The 23,539-nt window shown below is 32.8% G+C and overlaps 1 protein-coding gene across 1 annotated transcript; it reads left to right on the top strand.

Moving 5' to 3' along the window:
• The first annotated feature begins 740 nt into the window (after positions 1-740).
• LOC120072510 (probable WRKY transcription factor 31) lies at positions 741-3,437 on the top strand. The gene is made up of 6 exons (XM_039024887.1): positions 741-1,204; positions 1,278-1,376; positions 1,470-1,637; positions 1,729-2,154; positions 2,252-2,365; positions 2,465-3,437. The coding sequence occupies exons 1-6, from the start codon at positions 860-862 to the stop codon at positions 3,179-3,181; spliced, it is 1,869 nt and encodes a 622-aa protein (XP_038880815.1). The 5' UTR covers positions 741-859; the 3' UTR covers positions 3,182-3,437.
• Positions 3,438-23,539: the final 20,102 nt, after the last annotated feature.

Raw genomic sequence — 23,539 nt, 5'->3', positions numbered from 1 at the left:
AACTAATATTGAAAACAAAAAAAGAAAAAAGAAAAGAAAACCAATGAGAAGACGAAATCAAGTTTAAATCTAAAATGGTGTTTTGAAAAAAGGAAATTTAAAAAAAAAAAAAAAAAAAGTCAAAGCAAATGACTCGGTCCCACGGGTGGACAGTCAACATAGATCCCGCGGGTACAGATCTGAAACGTGGTGTCTTGTAAAGTGAAAGGGGAGGAAGGTGGGCCCGTAAAGAGACCGGGCCCACTCCCGGTTGGCTTGAGAGAGAGCCGGGCCGTCAAATTCGTTGACTTGGCTCTTTTACGAGACCTTCGACCTTTTACGTTTTTTTCTTTTTCCTCACGTGGAACGCGCCGCAGGATTCGGGGCGGTGGATCGGTTTCTTCTTCCTCCAGATTTAATGAACCAGTCAAACTCTTTTCTTGACGAAATGTATCCCAAAGGCAAAAAAGCAAAAAAAAAATCAAAAAATCAAAATCCTCCACCCATGACCCACTCTTTCTTTCTTTTTTTCTTTTTTTGTTTCCCCACGAACCGGCTTTCTCAAACCGGGTTTGGGTTTTAAGATCCGGTATGGACACAAAAAAGAAATAATAATAATAATAAAAAATGGAGACTGGAGTGCCAGGTGGCAAACTGACGCACTATCTGATGTAATTAAACTAAAATCTTACCTATTCCGTAGAAAATCCCAAATCCAATTTGGTCTTCGTCCAACCCTTTTTATAGCCGAATGCATTGCACCGGTAAAAGACTTCACAGACTCTTACATCTCCCCCTCTCTCCTAATTTCCTTTCCTTTCTTTTCTCCTTCTCTTTCAATTCACTTATCTTCTTTTACTTCTTTTCTCCTTTTTGATTTATGGACAAAGGATGGGGTCTTACCCTTCGTGATTCTGATCAGTCAATTGGATTCTTCTCAAACAAACCAACACTGCCACCACCGCCAACCACTGTCAATTCCTTTCAAAGAATGTTTCAAGGTTTAGAATTCCCCGGAAAACTTGGCCGGACTGACGACACCGACTCTACTCCGCCTCTCCCCGACGAAAATCGGTTGGTCGTGAACGAGGTCGACTTTTTCTCCGCTAAGAAAAGACTGGTCGATGATCTGGAGGCCGATCAAGACTCCAAACCTTCCACTACTGCCATCATTAAAGACGATAAAGCTTTGACCGCTCCCAGAACTTCCTTCAATCTCGTTAATGTAAGCTTTATTATTAATTGATTAAATTCCTTCGATTTTCCCAATTTTGCTAACTAAATTTATTTTAATTTAGACTGGGTTGCATCTGTTAACTGCTAACACCGGAAGCGATCAATCAACGGTGGATGATGGAATTTCTTCAGATGGTGAAGATAAACGAGCCAAAAACGAGGTAATTTAAGTCATTTAATTAATTTCATTTTGATTTTTGTTTGTGATTGATTGTATTATCCAAAATTATTGAAAATTTTGAAATTGGGTGCAGCTAGCGCAGCTGCAAGTGGAGCTTCACCGTATGAACGCTGAGAATCACAAGCTTAGAGACATGCTAAGCCACGTGAGCAACAATTATAGTTCTTTACAAATGCATCTGTTGACATTAATGCAACAGCAACAACAAAATCAGGCCTCCGAACCAGCTCATGAACGAGAGGTAATTAAAAATTTCAATTTGGTTTCATAAATAATATATCAAATAAAATTGATTGAATAACAAAAAGAAATATGGTTTTTGAAAATTGAAGATTGGGGAGAAGAAATCAACGGAAATAAAACATGAAGTTGGAAGGGTAATGGTACCAAGACAATTTATGGATCTAGGACCAAGTGGGAACACGAACAACAACAACATAGGTGAAAGCGATGAATTATTATGTAATTCCTCATCCGATGAAAGAACCCGTTCTGGGTCTCCATTGAACATCAACAACAATAACACCGAAACCGCCCCCAGAAAAAGAGATCACGCGGAAATCATGGCTCCTAATTCCGATCACGAAAATTCCAAAAGATCCAACCCTAGAGAAGATAGCCCCGAATCAGAATCTCAAGGTTGGGGTCCGAACCATAAGCCCTCCCGGTTCAACTCTTCTAAACCACTCGACCAATCAACCGAAGCCACCATGCGTAAAGCCCGTGTCTCCGTCCGTGCTCGATCCGAAGCTCCCATGGTATACCTATTCATTATTATTTTTATTTTCAATTTATTATCTAAACCCTTGTGTGTGTATATATATATATATAATTAAAATAATTTAATCTATGTAGATTTCTGATGGGTGTCAATGGCGAAAATATGGCCAAAAAATGGCTAAAGGAAACCCATGTCCACGAGCCTATTATCGCTGCACAATGGCTGTGGGTTGCCCAGTTCGCAAACAAGTATGTATTTGTATTTCATTGTTTCTCTTTTTGGTGTGTTTTATATGAATTAAAATAATAATCTCATATCTAATAAAATTTTTATTTTTTGATTTTTAGGTGCAACGTTGTGCTGAAGATAGGACTATATTGATAACAACTTACGAAGGCAACCACAACCATCCACTTCCGCCTGCGGCGATGGCGATGGCGTCAACCACGACGGCGGCGGCTACCATGTTGTTATCAGGGTCTATGTCAAGTGCGGACCATAATTTAATGAACCCAAATTTATTAGCTCGAGCCATACTTCCATGTTCTTCAAGCATGGCTACAATTTCAGCTTCGGCTCCATTTCCAACCATTACGTTAGACCTCACTCACACTCCAAACCCACTACAGTTTCAAAGACCCGCCACGGCGCCTTTCCACGTGCCTTTCCCCGGCGGACAACCACCATCCGCCGCCGTTGCCGCCCAATTGCCTCAAGTTTTGGGACAAGCGTTGTATAACAATCAATCAAAATTCTCGGGGCTACAGCTTTCTCATGAGATGGGAGCTAATTCATCTCATTTGGGTCATCCTCAAATTACACAACCGGCGACTCCGGTTCAGCCTGGTGGTGCTTCTTTTGCCGATACGTTGAGTGCCGCCACCGCCGCTATCACAGCCGATCCCAATTTCACTGCCGCTCTCGCCGCCGCTATCTCCTCCATCATCGGTGGAGCTCATACGAATAATAATAGCAACACCAATACCACAAATAATACTACAACGACAAACAACAACAACGGAAGCAACAACAACAGCAAAAATAGCAATTTCCCTGGAAATTAAATTATTAATTAGACCCATCAGAATTACGTTGGTTAATTTTTTTTTTGTTCGTCCTCGATTCCTAGTGGGAGTCGGTTTTTGTTTTTTTGTTTTTTTTTCCTACTATTTTTCGTCATATCCATCATGGGGACGGATAACATGTCCATACTTTTTTTTGTTGTTAATTTGGGGGGAAAAACATAGAACACGGCTTCATTATTCTTTCCAATTGTTTAAATTTGAATAATATTAATAATATATATCAATATATGTGAAAGCGAAATATTTAAAATTAAGCAGGCGGAGAAAAAGGAAAAAAAAAAAAAAGAAAAAAGATATGAATATTATGTCCAAGTTGCGTAGGTCTATTAATTTCAAACAGTTTGAATAAGAAAGGTTGAATTGGGATTTGAGAGACGTCAACATAGAAGAGAAGACAAAAGAATAATCGTCTAAGTCGGTGACATATTCTCCATTGTACTCCAAAGTCTTACAGTCAAGAATATCGGCCAACTCCATTTCGACACGTAATGTATTCATTTCTTCTTTCTCCAAACCAACCCCTAACAAAAATATTTCCAATTGACCTTCCAGGCAACTACCTGCTTTATCTTCTCATTTTATTTTATTAAATTTATTCAAAAAAAATTGGGCAAATATCTCTTAATTAGTATATCCAATTTACACCCTATTCTAAATTTTTTTTTCATGTAAAACTTAGGTTTTGTATCAATTAAATTCTAAAATTTTCATAAGCCTAATAATTTAGATTTAATTACATATTATTATCTTTAAAAATTATCCATACATTGATTTTCAAATATCTCAAAAAAAATCTTTGATTCATGTTTACGAAAATTTTGGAGTTTAATAGATATAATTATAAGTTTCACATAAGGTTTTTCTAAACGGGACATAATGGATGGTGTAAATTGATAAATTCGAGATTTAAATTGATATAATTATTAGTTCTTTAAATTGATACAATATCTAATAGTTTAGGTATATAAATTAATATTTTTTCAAAGAAAAAGTATATTGTTTTTTTTGTTCGGGACTTGGACGAAAATTGAGATATGAAATTGTATTATGGCAACCTAAAGTGAATTTTTCGATTGAAATGTAGGAGAAAAATATGTTTTATAATTGAAAAATTTTCAATTTATACTCATAAATTTGGATTGTATCCATTTAAGCTTTGAACTTTTGTAAGTATATCAACTAACACCCTCCTTTAGATTTAGTTCAAAAAATATCATGAGAAAGATATTATTGTTTCGGTTATATTTTTATATTGTTATAAGTAAATCAATTAGATAATTTATTTAACTATTTAAAAATTGCTCCTACATTCAATTCGTAAACATGGTAGATTTCTTAAAATGTAGAATAAAATGAATCATTTTTTTTAAAAAAAAAAAAAATCTTAATAGATAATCTAAATTACTTAGATCCCATTTGTTAACCATTTTGTTTTTGAAAACTAAATATATTTTCTGTCCATTTTTTTATAATGATTGGTATCTTTATACATATAATGGTCACCCGTTCTTAAAATGGTTACTAGTAAATGAAAGTTTAGAGTTGCAATTGAAATTATAAATATACATGCAATATTTGTTGAAGTGAATGATTTAAGTTGACGATATATTTACAAAAATTAAGAGTAGGACACCAAAATTCAAGAGTGTAAACAATATTCAACTATGTATCTCTAAATTTTAATTTTCCACGTCTCTCATCTGGAAAAGATGATGAAATTGAGTGGGTGGTGGAGATTGTAGGGGAATTGGGTTTTTGATAATTTAAATTCAACTTCCAAACCAACAAACGTGTGGTGAATTAATGGCAATTTGATTTTCTCAAAGACTGATAGAAACGTAACTTACAAAAACTTTATTGCCTCACCGTACCTCATCCATTCGTACCACACATCTTTTATTTTTATTTATTTTTTTTCTCTTTCTCTAATTTTGATAGCAAATTAAATAAATAAAAGTCTCCTTCGCTTTCTTTCAATGCACATGCAGCCATGTGAATCCCTAGTTTGGATTTTATCTTAATATTTGTTCTGAGTCTTCTGACTCAAAAGATTTTCATGTTTTCTTGAATTTATAGTACCGTTTCAAAGTAATTATTGTTTGTTCGGCAAAACCGCTTTTGTTCTCCATACCACTCTTCTTTTTCTTTTTCTTTTTTCTTTTTTCGTTTAATATGTTTTCTAAGTTTGTTTCTGTGTGCTTTTGGAATACTACAAACAAGAGTTTGGTACGGTACAATAATTTTCTTAACCTTTAATAAATTTTGTTGTGTTTATTTTTTTAAATATAATTTTTAGTTGTTATACATTTAATTTATACTATTAATGAAGCTTCTTTTCATTTTTTTTTTTAAAAAAGTTCTACTATTAATAATTGTAGTTAAATAGTGATATTTTTTTTATTGATACACATATCCCATCAAACTACTCTCCTATTAGGATTTTTTTTAATTTGAAAAACTTGATCTAACTAGCCTGCAAGAGAGTTTGTACCGTAGTGTTAGTAGATTGTTTATTTCAACTAAATGCATATACTATTACTTATTTTTCAAGGAGGTAGAATTAAGACTATTTATAAAGTTTATGGTCTCAGTCCTCACAATGACATGGTGTAAGTGTAGGTTTGATTGTTGTGGTTAAAGGATTTACTCTTAAGTTCGACTTCATGATTACCTTTTTTAAGAAACAGAGTGAGCTCGATTGAACTGATCAAAGACTCAAAATCACAACTTCTAATTTGTAAGACACGTAGATTTTCAAGAATTTCTTTAACTTTGTTAGTAAGGTGAATCATAAACTATATATTTTATAATATTATTTTGTTAGAAAATCTTAAATTTTTGTATTGACACTTTTTTTCAGAAATCTTATAATGTAACGTAATTAGTATTTAAAAAGAAAAAAGAAATCCTCAAATTGTGTAAAAAATTTTAAAAAAGAACTCAAGTTGTTGATATTTTAATACTTTGTTTTGTCTCTCTCGTGAAGTTTTGAAGTTTGTGAGAAGATTAATAAAGAAAATATTAAACAATGTAGAAAGAAAAAGTACAATCTAAATAGTGCTCAATGTGTAAGACAAATCAATCATATGTACATATAGGTCTTTATTGAGGTCAATAAACTTTGTCGTTCGTCTTTCCTAAGATCTATTTCCACTAAAATTATAAAACAAATTTCACACATAATTTAAATGGTCGAATTTTTATACCACAAAAAGAGAAAAGTTTAAAACTTACATGCTAAGATGTACCACACCTAACTTTTGTAGCACTCCCATATAAGTTGTTTGGGTCAAGTTTGTTTTCACATTTTTTTCTTTTTTCTACTTCATTTTTTGCTTTAATTTTTTTTACTTTTCTACTAATGAATATATATATACTTTTTACACGTTTATATTCTGAAACAACGTTATTGACCTAAAATTTAGGAGCTCCAAATTATTATTATTTTTTTTTAAAAAAAAAAAACTTACAATTTAGAGGCCCTTGCGAATACATAACATGAAATTTTTCTCTCTCTCATCTAATTATCTTCTCAACAAGAATGTAGTTTAACTGACATATTGTTCATACTATCGACCTCGAGGTCTGAAGTTTGATTCCCCCCATGTTTCTTTCGTGATGTGAAAGTTTTAGCCACTACTACTTTATACTAAATTTGGAGTGTCTTTTTTAAAGGGCTGTATAGATTGGGATTTCCAAAAACGATCGTCGATTCGCACCCATCAGTAGTGTTGTCCATCCAACTGTCATTTAGTGAATGTATTTTCGTTTCCGTTCAAATGTGTTTAGTTGATTGATTATTGTTTCATGACTTTTTTTTTTTTATTATTATTGTTTAGTTGATTGATTATTGTTTGTGTGCTTTAACCTTCAAATGTATTTTGGTTTGGGGTCTATCGGTTAGATTTCTGTCACCAATAAACTTGAAGAATGTTGAATTTGTTTTTTTGTTTTTCATGAGTAAATAAATGCATTGGTTAACTGTTTTTTCTTTGGTATTGTTGATTAGTCTATCAGTGATAAGTTCTATCATTGATATACATAATGGATGTTGAATTTATTTTCATGTCATGTAAGTAAATGTACAATTTCACTGTTTATTATTATTATTATTATTATTATTTTATTTTTTATTTTTTGTTGATGATCAGAGTCTGTTATTGATAGGTTGCTATCATTGATAGACTTGGAGCATGTTGGATTTATTTTTCATGAAAATGAAGAAAAGTTGTAGTTTCATTTCTGTTTATTTGTTGTTTAGTCGATAGACTATTGCTAGTTGGCTTTTAGACTTCAAATATGACGTTGATTGGGGTTTATCTGTGATAAGTTTCTATCACTGATAGACTTGAAGTGGTGAAGTCTATCGGTGGTAAGATATGATAAGTTTAACACTGATAGACTTAAGTATTTAGTTTGTTGACTAAAGTGGTTATTATTATTCTAACAGATTGATAATTGAAAAAAAAATTATGGAAAGCGAACAAAAAAAAAAAGCAAAAAGAACCTTAGAACTTGAAGAACCATGAATAAAAAAAAATGAAAAAAGAGAAAGTATTAACTATATATTTACTATATATCTATTTCTAAGTTGTTTTTTTAGAATATTTATAACATATATTTTCTTTTTTGTTTAAATAGAAAAAAAATTTCTAAAGAAAGTTGGAATTCACTTTGAAAGTAGTTTATGTCAAAATGGGAGTAATAGACCATATTAAAGGTTTAGATTCTAGGTGTCTATCTTTGTTTAAGGAAGGACCATTTGCGCATCTCTAGGTTTAAAAATGTTCAAAGTACCTTTACAACTTCTAGTACATTTGATTAGAAGACAATGTGTCTTTGCTAATAACAATGTTCTTCTTTTTAACATTGAAGGTAACATTGTAAAGTTTGGGTTGAGGGATTTTTGTTTGATTACTGGATTAAATTGTGATGAATACCATGTGGAAGATGTTTTAGATGAAACTGAAGAAAATGATTCAGGAATTAGACAAGCATTTTTTAGAAATGATACTAGCATCACTAGGGAAAATGTAGTTACTGCAGAAAGAAAAATAGAAAAACTTGCCAATCTTTATTTACTAGAAAACTTGTTGATTCCAAAACAACGTCATAATTATGTGGATTGGAAGCATGTTAATATGCTAATGAGGAGAAGTTTATGAATTATGCATGGGGAAGAATGTCATATAGTTTTACTGTCGAGTTTTTTAAGAAATCTATTAAGAGTAAAGAAAAACCAGCTGCCTATTTGCAAGGCTTTCCCGTAGTTTTAGCTTATCAGGCATATGAAATACTTCCTAAAATTTCTGAGGGGTTTGCTAAAAGAATAGGAAATAGCTTTCCAATAATTTTGAATGGGGAAACAACAAAGCATCTTAATGACAACATCTTCTCGGAATGAAATGTAAGCTTCTAATTTTTTCATTAGTAATTGTGAAAAAATGTAAACTTCTATCTTGCAATAAATAGAGAAGATTGAAGTGGAAATCGTTCATGCAAATTGTTTGTACTTGCTGAAGTTTTGTTGAAAACCTAAGAGGTTGAAGAAGTGTTCTTCAAGTTTCTGCAGTGAGCTTCTTCTCCAAATTCCCTTCATTCAAGCTTATTTTGAGTCCCACGACTCAATCTAAGGCTCCAAGAGAATAGTAGGGAAGACCTTGAGGTGGGTGGTTCACAACAAGATTTGGAGAAGATTTGCAGAATTCGAGATTAAAAAGTTCTACAAATGTATGTTTTGAAACCCTATTATTATTGTACGAGCATGCTTTATTATAGGCAAAACTAATGAATTAGAATGTTTATTCATCTTTTTTGCTTCTGCTGCATGCTGATATAATCCCACAGTTTGCCCCTCTCTTCTTGTCTTTTAAGTTTTACTTCTGGCAAATTACTTTATCCCTTTTTGCCTCTTTATATCTTAGATTACCTTTTTTCTTCCTCTTCTCCAAAAAATTGTTACTAAATCCTCTTTTTTCCTACACTCATCTATCAAATTGTGAGGTTTGTAAATTCACTCTACTAAATTTTATTTTTCTTAAAATAATTTTAAATTTCATTACTATTCTCATACTATCATATATATATATATATATAGTTTTTATTGTTGTTTGGGAAATAAATAACCAAAAACAGGTAATGTTCACTCAACCAAATTTCTAATTTTTTAATTAAAAATAAGTTATAGATCCATATTCTCATAATATTCTATTTTTTCGTAGTGTTGTCGGATAACAAATAACAAAGAAAAGAAGGAACGCTGTCACTTTGAGGAAAAAAAGTAAAATCGCTATTGAAATTGTGAGTATACTTTTTATTTACTAGTTTTTTGTTTTTAATCTTTTTTTAATATTTATATTATGCTAGATATTCCATTTTAATTACTTATATATTGATGTTGTTAGTTTTTGAATATTGATGTTAGTACATCTATCCTGTTAACTTTTTTTTTAATAATCGTTGAATTCAAGAATATTTATATATTAATGTTAGTAGTTTTTTCTCTACAGTTTAATATTCTTATTTATATTATGTTAAATCTATCTTGTTAATATATATATATATTTTGCAATTTAAATAATATTAGATTTTGTCGATATTAGTGTTATTTTTTTTAATACTAGTGCATTTTAAAAAGTTTAGTTTTTTTTCTTTTTGGTTATTTAATCTTATTTTTTTTTATTTTATATATTTCTTATAATATTCAATTGTTTTAGTATTTAAGCTTTATGTTCAAAGTTTTTTATTGGTTTTTTAATATTTTTAATATTTTTTAATATTTTTTTCATTTATGTTTGTATTTAAGTTTGATCGTTAGTAAAATTATTAGTAATGTATTTTTTTTTTTTGTAATATTCTATTTTTATTTAAAAAGTTTAGTATAATAAAAAATTATTAACTTGAGTGAATTTTTATTATATATATTTCTTCTAATATTCTATTATTTTAGTATTTAAATTTGAGGTTCAATGTTTTTGTTATTTTTCTAAAAAATATTTTTTGTTTGTATTTAAGTTTGATAACTAGTAAAATAATTAGTAATGTATTGTCTTATTTTTGAACAATTTGTTGAAATGGTAGGAATGACAATTGGTGTAGATATGAGAGCAAATCAATTAGAAATAGTATATAGACATCCTAATCTAACACCATCAGGATCAGTAAGGTTTATGTCATTCCTTATTCCTAATGAACAAGCAATGAACATGTTTTCAATCGCGATGTCACTCTCGAATTTAGTGCATTTATATGTGTTCGCACGAGATTTCAAGAGAAATTTATTTCGTGGAACTTGAACTTTGTATTTGTATTAATTTTGTAGAAAGTGAGTACAATTTTTAATACATAATATTTTGATACTTTCAAAATAAATTATAGTCTTTAAGTTGGTTGATTTTCTTAGATGATCGGCCTTCGGGCTTGTTGACCTTCTTAGATGATCGAGTTGATCTTCTTAGATGATTGACCTTTGGGCTTGATGATCTTCTTGGAGGATTAGTGTTCACACGAGGCCTCCGGAGAAACTTGTTTCATGGAGTTGAACTTGAGTTGGTGTTGATATTGATGTTGATGTTAATTTGATGCGATGTAGTTCGATCACTAATACTTGATTCTCTGATTCTCTCTCGATTGAGCTGATGTGCTTGACTTGAAGAATGAAGGTACTGAAGGAGTTTTTGTGAAGTGCAGCTTCAGGAGTCTTGGGAGTCTTCTACTTGTTGATGAATTCTCTCTGGGCTCTCTGAATGTAGAATTGCTGATCTCCTACAAATGAATAGAGCTTCTTTGTAGAGTTCTCAGGTGGGCTTCATGGGTTTGAGTTTGGTTAGCCCATGGGTTTGGGCTTAGTTGGTTCATGGGCCTGGCCTTCTGGCCCAATTAATTGGATTTGGGTCTGATTTCACATTCGGGTCAAGTTCAACCTATTTTTGGGCTTAGTTGAATTTTAACCTAAATAATAATATCAAATTGGATCAAATTAATCTTATATGATTCAACGGTCACGATGAAACCACGTGGCGTCATTGGACTTTGTCTTCAACTTCAATTCGAGACACATGTCCACTCCTAATTGGTCCCAAATTTGATGATTTGAAATTTGGTCATTAATTTAGTAAATGACGTGCCAATTTGTGATTGGTCCAAAATTTCTCCTGCAACAATATGTTAATGTGAGTCAAGTACGGTTGGATATAAACTTTAATACAATCCTTTAGTCAATTTGAAGATCCGACTCAATGTATTGACCTTTTTCCTGAATCAGTTACACCACCTTGTGATTATGAAGATATGGTGGCTAACAATCAATACAAGAATTTTAGAACAGAAATAGACGATGAATTCGAGGAGTTGGATTTTGATGGTCGTGAACATGAGTTACCTTTAGATACATTCAATGATTTTAATATGAATGTAATAGATAACATTTGAGAACACTACTCAATTGTAGCCTTTGTGGATGTTGACAATATCCAATTGTATAAGAGATAATTTGTCAAGACAAAGAAATGATACAACATATAGTCAAGTGTTTTGCTATTAACTGTCACGCGCCATATGAGGTTATGGAATCGATACCGACGATTTGAGCAATTCAGTATAAGAAGTGGGAAGAAGTTTGCAAATGGAGACTTCGTGCAACAAAGAAAAATCGCATGGCTTGTTTGAAATAACTAAGTATGTTGAGCAACATACATGTTTTTACTCAGAACTTAGTCAAAGTCATGTGCAGTTAGATTTTTTGATGATTGCACTAGAGTTTTGTGATGTTGTAAGAGAAAAACCATCCATCAGCGTGGCACAACTCGAGTCCAACATAAAAATAAAATTTGGATATCATGTTCCTTATCATAGGGTGTAGGAGGTCAAAAGAAAGACGTTGGCTAAAGTGTTTGGTGGCTAGGAGGAGTCATACAAATTTTTGCCCCAGTCGCTGTATATGGTTAAGCAGACCAATCCAAAAACGTGTGTGGAATGGAAAGTAAAGGAAACACCAACTGAAGGACATGTCATCCGTACTTCCGTATTTTGGGCAGTTGGCCTTCGTATAGAAGCTTTTAATAGATGTCGACCGGTGATTCAAATTGATGGTACCCACTTGTATGAAAAATATCGAGGAAAGTTACGGATTGCTACATCCATTGATTCAAACGGGCATCTTCTTCATCTTGTATTTGTCGTTGCAGATGAGGAGTCTGCATACTCATAGGGATGGTTCTTGAAACATTTGAGAGATATTATTATACATGAAAATGTATGTTTAATATCTGATTGACATGCTGACATTATCTCAGCAGTGAACAATTCAGAAAATGGTTGGACGAGACCAAAATATCACATTTGATTCTGCTTACGACATATTGTCAGCAACTTCAACAAGAAATACAGATTTAATACATTGAAGAATTATGTTTATCATGTCGGATGTTAATTCCAAATACGAAAGTTTAATTAAGCTGTTGAGGACATCAAACGAATAAATCGGAGTTAGATGAGTTTTTTTTACAACATTGGTATTGAGCAATAGATTCAAGCACACGATGGAGGATTCGGGTATGAGTGGATGACGAAAAATCTATTAGAGTGCATCAATGGAGTTCTTAAAGGAGCTCAAATATTGCCAATAAATGCTCTAGTTCAAATAACTTTTTTCAAATTCATAAACTACTTTGAAAAAAGAAGAGAAGAAATAAGAGCTGATTTAGAGCGTCGAAATGAATACACCTAGTAATATATATATATACACATTATGTAATCAACATTTTTTTTCAAATATACTTGTAATACTAAGTGAGTAAATATTCAGGTACATGCACGAAAAAAATTGAAATGGGCTACAAAATCTAGTAAACATGAAGTACAGTCATACGATTAATATGAAGGTGTATTTCATGTGAAAATAGGACGTCACGACCTCAATGATAAAAGGGGGAAATGTTCAAATACTGAGGTTAAATAGGTCAGAGCAGTATTCTTCATGTAACAAGTGGCAAGCATTTAGTATTCCATGCTTACATTTTATGACAATTTGCTCACAATTTAACGTGAACTACTAAGATTTCATTGAGGACTACTATAAATTGTCAACATATAATGCATGTTACTCTCCTTAACTTAAACCTGTACCGCATGAAGATTATTGTATCACGCATCCTAATATGTCTGTCATACATCCTGACCCATCGTTGTTTTGGAAACCTGGTAGATCAAAGAGTTCACGATACTATAATGAGATGGATTGGACAAAACCAAGCGCTCTAGTATGGTGTGGATTTTGTAACCAGTTAGGTCACAGCTGAAGGAAGTGTCCTTCGTTACAACGACTGGCTCCAGACAGCTAGAGATTTTTACTGTTAATACTTTTACTATAATCAATATTTTTATTATAATTTATTAAGTTGTACATTTGTTTTATGTATTACTCGAGAAATAAATAATTTTTTCCTTTAGATCATGGCTTTAAATCTAGGATTGATTGATCCAGATGTTTTGTACGATCAATCAGTTCATCGATTAACAGTATGCGAAGATCGTATATTTGACGAGATATATTGTAAATGTCGAGAGGCGATTGTTCATCGCACTGTCTCACTCCACCCTCGAATACTACCATTACATTGTACGTCTTCATTTTTATGGAGTTGCTAGATTGAGATTTATTAAGCTAGATTGACATTTCATCATAACACTGATCGAGAGATAGAGGCCTGAGACGTATACATTTCATGTGCTCACTGGAGAGTGCACTACCATTCTATAGGATATAGAAGTATTGTTCGGGTTACCTGTTGATGGAGAGTCAGTTATCAGAGTAATGCACGATTACTGCTAAATATTTTCAACTGTTACCCAGTGTGACCCCACATGCTGATAAAATAAAAGAACCGAGGTTAAGTTTAACATGGTTAGAGACACAATTTCGTGAGCTTGCTGATGATGTAGATGAGAAAGCTGTCATGAGATATACATGAGCATATATACTACAGATGATGGGTGGAAGTCTATTTTCTGACAAATCAAGTCACTTCGTGCACTTGATGTTCCTACCATTGTTAGTCAACCTCTATGACACAAGACGATATTCTGGGGGTGGAGTATGTTTCGCATGACTGTATAGATAGGTATGCAAAGCAACAAAATTCAACGTTCATGAAATCATTGAGCTTCTGATGCTTTTGCAATTATGAGCTTGGGAACAATTTCCAACAATGGCTCCACAACTCCAACATGAGAATGATGATCAATTAGTTGGACGAGCCTATGGTCCTCGATATGTTATTGAAATTTAGTTTAATTTAATAAATATTTTTATACGACTGATATAGTTAATTTTAAATCTAAAATATTAATTTAATAATATAGGTGGAGAGAGAAATTTTGTATAACTAGGTCAGCTACACATGTAGTTAGTCCATATAGATACATATATGATTTGTTTAAACATAATCATGTACATGAATACTGAACCCAATTGAATTTTTTATACATATTTTTAATGTACATGTCTTTAATATTTTTAATATAATATTTTATGTATCAGATTATTTGGGAGCCTTACAAAGTTGTCATTGACACTTTTATTATTTTCTGTACAAAATGGTCAACACATATGGCAGACGATAAACCCTTTCATATGTTTTTACATTGGTGAGTGAAATTTGCCTAACAGGGTGATCAGGCAATTTTCTCTCCAAACAGGATGTCCCATTGGAATGGAATAGTAAACCTCTACTGCATGACATCGACCTAAGAACTAGAGATTGGTTTAAAAAGTTGCACATTTGGTAGTGTGATGACACTGTCGTGGAAGGTTCATTGTAAGGAGATATCCAATTGGGCAATTTGATAGAGATGCAACTCAAAATTATATCAATTGGTACAATATTGTTACAAGGTGCTACGTTACTCGTTCAGGAGCAACTGTGGGACATCTAATACGTAATTAAATATTGTCTAATTAATTTTTATTTAAATTTATTTTAAATATTGTTTCTTTATAATTCACAGAGATCAAATAAAAATCGCTTTCGTGATGTTGCAAATTATCTAAATCAGGTCTTTACTATATGCAGTAATAACAAGAGCTATATGGAGAAGATACATTATATGTACGATACACTTATTGCTTTTCCACCATTTCTTAGGTGTAGGGTACGTGCTCGAGTAGAAGAAGATGAGTATGATGACGTCGACTACAATGTTGAAGGATTGTCTCCTATGACACTGATGCAAAGCCAAACTAATTGTGTTAGTCCGATGATGATGATGCCATCTTTTGGTTTAGGATATTATGATTCAGAGGCTAGTCTATTATCTTCATGCATGCATGGACATGAGCGTGGCCATGGAGAGCATAACGAATATTTATACTATGAAGCGCCTACAGATGTATAAGATCCACCAGAGCAACATCAAGAGGAACCAAAGTAACCTAGAGTTCAAAGTCGATAATGAAACTCAGCTCGAAATCGACGACGTCCGTCTTGTGGAACACATTGATTTTTTTGTTATTTTTTTTAAATAAATGAGAATCATTAAATTGTTGTACTGATATAAAAATTTTAATTTACATTTTATTATTTTCCAATTATGAATCATAGTTGTAATATGGAAGAAAAAAGATAACTTGTTCTTTTCTATAATATCTCTTAGAGTTAATTTGGTTGGGTTTTATCTCCTAAAACTCGTGGTATGTAAACAATGGAGCTTATTCTGAAAATTAAATAAGGGTGTTTTTTAATAGATCTATTGCTTGAATAGAAATCCAATAAACTTAAAAGTCCATTGACTATTGGATGGGTACTTGAACTTCATGTGGAGACATAAAGGTGGATCAGGTTCGAGTAAATAGTCAAAATGATCTATAGTACATGGATAAGGTTGGACACCTTATTCTGGTAACACTATTGGATACGACCTACTTTGTAGTTGTTATAAGGAGTTGTAAAGTGCTACAAACGAAGTAATCCTAATTCGTTCATGTTGGATATGAGGAGTAGTGGTGATCTTGTGCAAAAGAGTTTGTACAAGATCGGACCACGAAATGAGTCACTCTTACTTTATAACGTTGTTTACTGTTTAAGACTGACTATTTCAAAACGATGACCTAGGTAACTTGACCTTAATCCTGAGCTAACTATGAACTCCTGTTTATTCGGGATTGCCCTAAAATTTTCATAGGTGAGGGTTGGCTCAACAGCGCCGGCCCGATATGACTGCCATTTCAGGGGTAAGACTGGATAGATTCCTGGGGACATAGGGTGCAATAGGGAATTCACTCCTACTCGCTTTAAGGATAGTAGAGAGGTTGTTCCTTTAAGTGCTAATTCTGGGGCTTGAACAAGGGATCCCACCCTCGCATTTGGCATGAGAGGGACTCGATTTTATTATTGGATCACAAAAAAAATTGTTCATTAGGGGATCAGTGGGGCCTTAAGGAACAAGAAGTAATTTCGGGGGTAAAACAGAGATTTGACCCAACCGTTATTACGAATAACCTATGAAGGGTTAACTTACTAATCATGGTTATATCGAGTGGACATAATATATCTACAGTTAGGGGAGTTCAACTATAGGCTTTAGTGAAGTGACCCATTAGTTAACGAATGAGATTAGATCGATCTAATGAGTTTAGTCGATTAATCTCGGATCGTTGGAGTCCATGATCTGTAGGTCCATGAGGTCCCTCTACTAGCTCGGAAATGGATTAGCTCTAGAGTAGTGTGATAAGTTAATTTGAAACGTTCAAATTAGAATCAAACGGAATTGGAGAAAATATATTTAAATATATGAAGATGAATTTGTGTAAAAATTAATTTAATATTAGATATTAAATTAATTAGAATTATTTAAATTATTTAAATAATTATTTATTAATTTTATTAGAAAATTAATTTTTTAAATTAACTTGTAAAAAAAAATAAATTTTGATTTTAGAAATAAAATATTATTTTAAAATCAATTTTGGATTTTTGGAAAATGGAAAAAATTACACAAACTTGAAGAAATGGGTTTTTCATCTTCAACTAGCTTACTTGGAACCCACCTTCTCCTTTGCTTTACTCAAGCATGAGCTGCATCCCATGCATCACATCTCTTTGCATGGTAGTCTGCAATATATTGAAGAGATTGGAGTGAAGAAAGACATGAGAATTGATCGAATTTTTGCTGAAAAATTCGGATGAAGAAGGTGTTCTTCAATGGATTCTGTTCAGTGAGTTTTCTCTACTCTTTGATTCCAACTTATTTGGAGTCCCACAACTCAATCTAGAGCACCAAGAGGATAGTAGGGAAGATCTTGTGGTGGTCTACACAAGGATTCAGTGGATTTTGCAGCTGGAAATGGAGATTTCGTTGGTTTGGCCAAGGTATGTTTATGAAACCCATTATACTCTGTTTTTAGCAAGTTTCTTTTCAACCAGATTAATGAATTAGAATGCTCATGGATCCTTATTTCTTCCGCTGCGTGATGGTCATCCAACAAATTTTACTTATCATTAAGAAATACAAGGATATTCTTATCAAGAAATAGAACGGTAAATTTGCATATGTTACTTTGATTAGGAAAGATAAATGATTAAATATTTTGTTTAGGGAAGGTAAAGGATTAATATTAAAAAAGAAAAAAAAATAATACTTTGTTCAACATGTAAAGGATTAAAATTTAAAAAAAAAAGAAAAAAAAGAAAAAAAGGATTGAGTGTTGAAAACTCGACCATTGTTTGTCAAATTTTGAACACTCAACAAAGAGGAAGTCGAGCATTTAACCCTCGACTTACATTCAATTTTTTTTAAAAAAATCGTATCGGTCATATCACTAAACTACAATATTTCTCAAATTACGTTCAAACCTACAATATTTCACTAATTATTTATCAAACCTACAATATTCATCCAATTTAATCAAGAAGAAATGTATTTAACATGATTTTTTTCCATTTTCAATTGGAGAGAGAAAATGCATTTAATATAATTTTTTCCATTTTCATTTGGAGAGAGAAAGTGACATTTAATATGATTTTATTTTTCATTTCGTTTTTCATGTTGATTTCTGATATTATGTGTTATATTTCATTGTTTGTGTTCGTTGATTTCGTGATTCGAGCTTACGAGTGTATTGTATAAAATAATTGAAAAAATAAGTGTAAATATGAATGATGCGTTGATGCGTTTATGATGCGTTAGTAACGTATTGATGCGTTAGTGATGTGCAACAGGACGCATGACACTCCTCTATTGACGTTCAAGTTTTCCTGAATCAGATCCAAGTATAAATCCAACTCAGGTTCCTGGTAAGTCCAGGGTCGAACTCAGGGATTCAGATTAAAGCTAACGCAGACCTTGCGTTGTAACTATTGTAGAGATATCCTAATTGTATGGAGAAATGAGTTTTTTTACACTAAGTTGCTGTGTGTGCAAGAAGATACAAAAGGTTCGAGTAGAGAATGACAGGTCGTGTGAAAATGGAGTTTGATGCAAGTGATATGGGTCGATCTAAGTTGGATATACACAAACAAGAATATGATGTGAATGAGATGACTTGATTATCTCCGTTTATGTGTTAGACTCTATTCGACATTTCTCAATGCGAATATCATACAATACCTATCTCTAGGATGTATGTGTCAAACACATGATGCAATAAAACACCAGTGCGTCTATCTCTAGATATACTAGGTGTTCTAACTTGATGCTGGCTTACTTATTCTCTCGAATAGTTTAAGCTAAAGATGATTTTACCAATTGATTTAGTTGGCTTAAGCGTTCGAAATGGAATTTTTCATGAAGTATAGATGCATCCAACATAAACAAGAAATAAAGAATGGCAAAGTATGATAGAACAAATATGTGAATTTATAAAGAAACTGATTGTCTTTACAAAACCAATACTTAATCAAATGAAAAGATGAAAGCGATAAGTAAGATGAAATGAAAGAAGTCAAGCCGCAGAGTACAATCTTTTGTCCTCTTTGGCTCAATTCTAGTCGTGTACAACCACTTGTATAAGAATTGGAACAAATGTCTCTCTCTCGAGCTCAGCTTCCTCCACTCCTTGATCGGTGATGGTGGTGGTTGTCTTCCCTCTTGTTCTTCTCGGCACCACAGCATAGCTCTAAAGATCTAAAACTAAGACTAAGTTAAAACTGAGACTAAAAGCTGAGAGTTGAGAACTTGGAACTTGGAACTCTTTCATCTGGTGAGATTTCTTCTATTTATAGGTGTCGGTCTTCTCCAACTTGATGATGGACATCATTAAATTCCATACCCTTGTCAGTCGCTTGACACTCAGATGATTTTCAGACGCCGGCAGCTGCAGGTGTCCATGCTTGTAAGTGGTGATTTGACACAAACAGCCTAAACCATCTTTCTTGCGTTGAATCCCTCCGACGCATGCCTCATGCGTTAGACTTTTCCAGCGAAACTTTTCTTAATCATGCATTTAGCCTTTTGTTGAGATCCTGAAATATCATGAGTTAGTACTGCAGTGTTTTAGCAATAAACATTCTTTTGCATGAGTTTGATAGTGTTCGACTAATTCCACGCGTTTCTTCTAAAAATGATGAGATTTTATCATTAAAGACCCTAATTGTTCTAACTTTTGAGCCACAATAACTTGTATTTCTACAAGTTATCAGTTTGTTTTGAGTATTATGTGATATATCGCATGCCTGTAATGTATTCCATCGTTTATTTGGAAATGTTCCTACAAATATATCAAATATAATGGTAAATATATTTGATATGTACTCAAGTACGACTCTAATTTCATGACAACTTGTTAGTTTTTCTAGTGAATTCACGGTTTTTTTTAAATATACCTTAGAACATTGTATATACTAGCCAATATATGAAATATAAATATACTAAAATAGATAATTGTATCCATATGGCAGTGCAATATAAACTACAGTATATTTCAACATAGAACATATATATAAGTGTACATATCATAAAACAAGAAATCTAAATACACAATCATCATCGTTTATATAAAATAAATGATTATATATATCATAGTATATATATTTATATAGTATAGATATAGATATAGATATATATATCTACCTACCCCGTTGCGTCGTCGACATGATCTACTTACCTCGTCGTGCCGTCGATCGGATTTTTTCATCTCATCACCGTCGATCCGATTTCTCTCCCCGTCGTGTTATCGATCGCATCTGCTCGTCCCATGCTGTTTATGTCGTCCCGTGTCATGCCGTGAGTTCACTTTACGTCCGTCGTCTCCCATCGTCAGATCTGCTCACCATAAGTCGTCCGTCTCCACCTCCAACTCACACCGCCAGAAGGAGAAAAGAGAGGGAGGGGAAAGGAGAAAAGAAAAATGGTCGTGAAGCATGGGGGAGAGATGATATATGCATGGAGGAGATACAATTTCAATGTTTTTTCTTGTGGAAAAAGAATATATGCATGGGGGAGAGAGAATATGTATGGGGAAGAGAAAATTTATATATATATTTGTGTGTCTAAATTGTAAATATTCACTAATATTAGTAGAAAAATAAAGTTCAATAAATCTTTTTTTTAAAAGAAATTAAATGTTCAAGACATTAATGTAGTATAACTCTTATTTGAAGGCCTTTCATGTCAAAAGCCCTAAATTCAAACACATTCCAAGATTTCCTTTCATATTGGTCCATGAATTTCCACAGCTCGGTATTCAATTCTTTAACCGTTGTTTGATCTATGGGCCCATTGGCCCAGTAGTAGTTTTAAAAAGGAGAATCATATTGGGCCGTGAATTTCCGCAGCTCGGTCCAATTCAATCTTTTTAACTGTTGTTGGTCTATGGGCTCATTGGCCCACTAGTACTTTCTAACAAGAGAATCATATTAGGCCGTGAATCTCCACAACTCGGTCCAGTTCAATATCTAACTATTTATCATCCATGGGCCCATTGGCCCGCTAGTTTTAGAAACAATCGTACCTAGCTAATTCTTTGAGAGAAAGTTCTCTCTCATTTACCTCATTTCCATGACAGCTCCACACATGTTCCAAAATATTAGAAGTTTTATAAATATTTTATTTCTTTAAAACACTAAATTTTTAAATTGAGCATAATTTCTCTTTTTCTCTAATTCAACCATGGGAAGTTGGGATTCAAAACCTTGCCACCCAACTCGAGTTGAGCTGCATTAAATTTAACAGTCGAATTGAACAAGAAATTACAAAAATCGAATATTTGATTCCAACCAGAAACATAGATTTTATTTTGAAATCAATTTACAGTAAGAGGAATAAGAACGTTTGGTGTATATGTTTGGAATCTTAAGCCTGAATTTATTAAGTCCGGACGATCAAGCTATTGTAATTTTATTTAATCTATTATTTTAATAATTTGATATTTTAATTTCACCAGATTTTGAAATAAAATTTCATACACTTTTGTCAGTTTAACTAATTTGAAAATGATCATCTTTTTTACCATAATACGCTAACTTAAAATTGAAATAAACTAGTATTTTAATATTAAATTCAATTATTGAAAAACTATATCTATATCTATATATATATATATTATCAAGTTACATTTGAAGAATAAAAAAATCATAAATTTTGAGTTTTAATTTTATTTGGTCTCTAAGTTGTTTTAAACATGTTAAACATTTGTGTTGAAAAAATGATTCTAAGTCTTCGAGCTAGTTAAATTTGACCAACAAAAAAAAAAAAAAAAAAAAAAAAAAAGAAAAGAAAACGATATTAAACTGAATTAGAGCTTTCTACACATATAGCCTAAATAAATATACCTATACAATTGTAGTCTAATAACGTGTTTGGAATGACTTAGAAAAAAATATCTTTCAAAATTCATTTTTATTTAAACGCTTTTCATAAAAAATCCTTAAAATAAAGAACACACATGTATTGCAATTCTTTCTTAAAAGTGTTTTTCTATACAAATTTTGCAATTCTTTCTTAAAAGTGTTTTTATATACAAATTTGTCTAGTTTGTTATATACTAAGAGTGTTTTATTAATGTTTTTCAAGGTTGGTCAATGGTAGTTGAAGGTTGCCGGTGGCAGTCGGAGGTTGGCCGACAACGGTCAACAAGGTGGCAACTAAAGGTTGGCTGATGATAGTCACTGAAGTGGCAACCAAAGTTGGCCGACGGTGTTGGCTAGAGGGAGCCTTGACGTAGTGGAAGGGTTGCGAACCCACTTGTTCGTTTTATGGGTTTAACAGAAATCCTAGCTATGGTAGATAACGGAGATGTTGAGGATCCATTGTCTTACAAGAAAGCAATGGAGGATGTTTGACAAAGATGATTGGATTAAAGCTATGGATCTCGAAATGGAATCTATGTACTTCAATTTTTTTTAGAATCTTGTAGTCAACCTGATGGGGTAAAACCTATAGGTTGCAAATGGATCTACAAGAGAAAATAAGGTGTTGATGGGAAGGTGCAAACCTTTAAGGTTAGACTTGTGGCAAAGGGTTATATCCAAGTTAAGGGAGTCAATTATAAGGAGACTTTCTCACCTGTTACCATGTTGAAGTCTATTCGGACCCTCCTGTTCATTGCCTCATATTATGACTATGGGATTTGGTAAATGGACGTCAAGACTGCCTTTTTGAATGGAAATTTTGAGGAGACCATTTATATGGAGCAGCTTGAGGGATTCATAACCCAAGGTCAAGAGCAAAATGTTTTCAAGCTTAATCGGTCCATCTATGGTTTGAAGCAAGCTTCTCGATCTTAGAATATAAAATTTGATACCATGATCAAATCTCAAATCTTATGGCTTTGATCAAAATGTTGATGAGCTTTGTGTTTACAAGAGAATCATCAACAGTTCAGTAGTTTTTCTAGTGTTGTATGTAGATGATACCCTACACATTGGGAATGATGTAGGTCTACTGACTAAACTTAAGAATTGGCTAGTGACCTAATTCCAAATGAAAGATTTGAGAGAAGCATAGTTTGTTTTGAGCATTCAGATATTTAGAGATTGAGAGAACAGAACGCTAGCCTTGTCTCAGGCATCATACATTGACAAGATACTTGTCAAATTTTCGATGTAGAACTCTAAGAGAGGTTTATATTGTCAAACTTAAGAACGCTAGCCCTGTCTCAGGCATGGAGTTATATTGTCTAAGGAATAGTGTCCTAAGACACCTCAAGAAATTGAGAAAATGAGACGGATCCCCTATGCATCGGCTAGTTATAGCCTAATGTATGCGGTGTTATATACTAGACTTGACATCTGCCATGCGGTGAGGATAGTCAATAGATATTAGTCTAATTCAGGATTTGATCACTGGACCGTCGTTAAGAACATCCTCAAGTATCTACGGAGAACGAGGGACTACATGCTTGTG

The sequence above is a fragment of the Benincasa hispida genome, chromosome 3 (assembly GCF_009727055.1).
Source record: "Benincasa hispida cultivar B227 chromosome 3, ASM972705v1, whole genome shotgun sequence".
NCBI lineage: Eukaryota > Viridiplantae > Streptophyta > Magnoliopsida > Cucurbitales > Cucurbitaceae > Benincasa > Benincasa hispida.
Note: the sequence above shows the minus strand (reverse complement) of the source record. Positions and strands in the feature narration are given on the sequence as shown.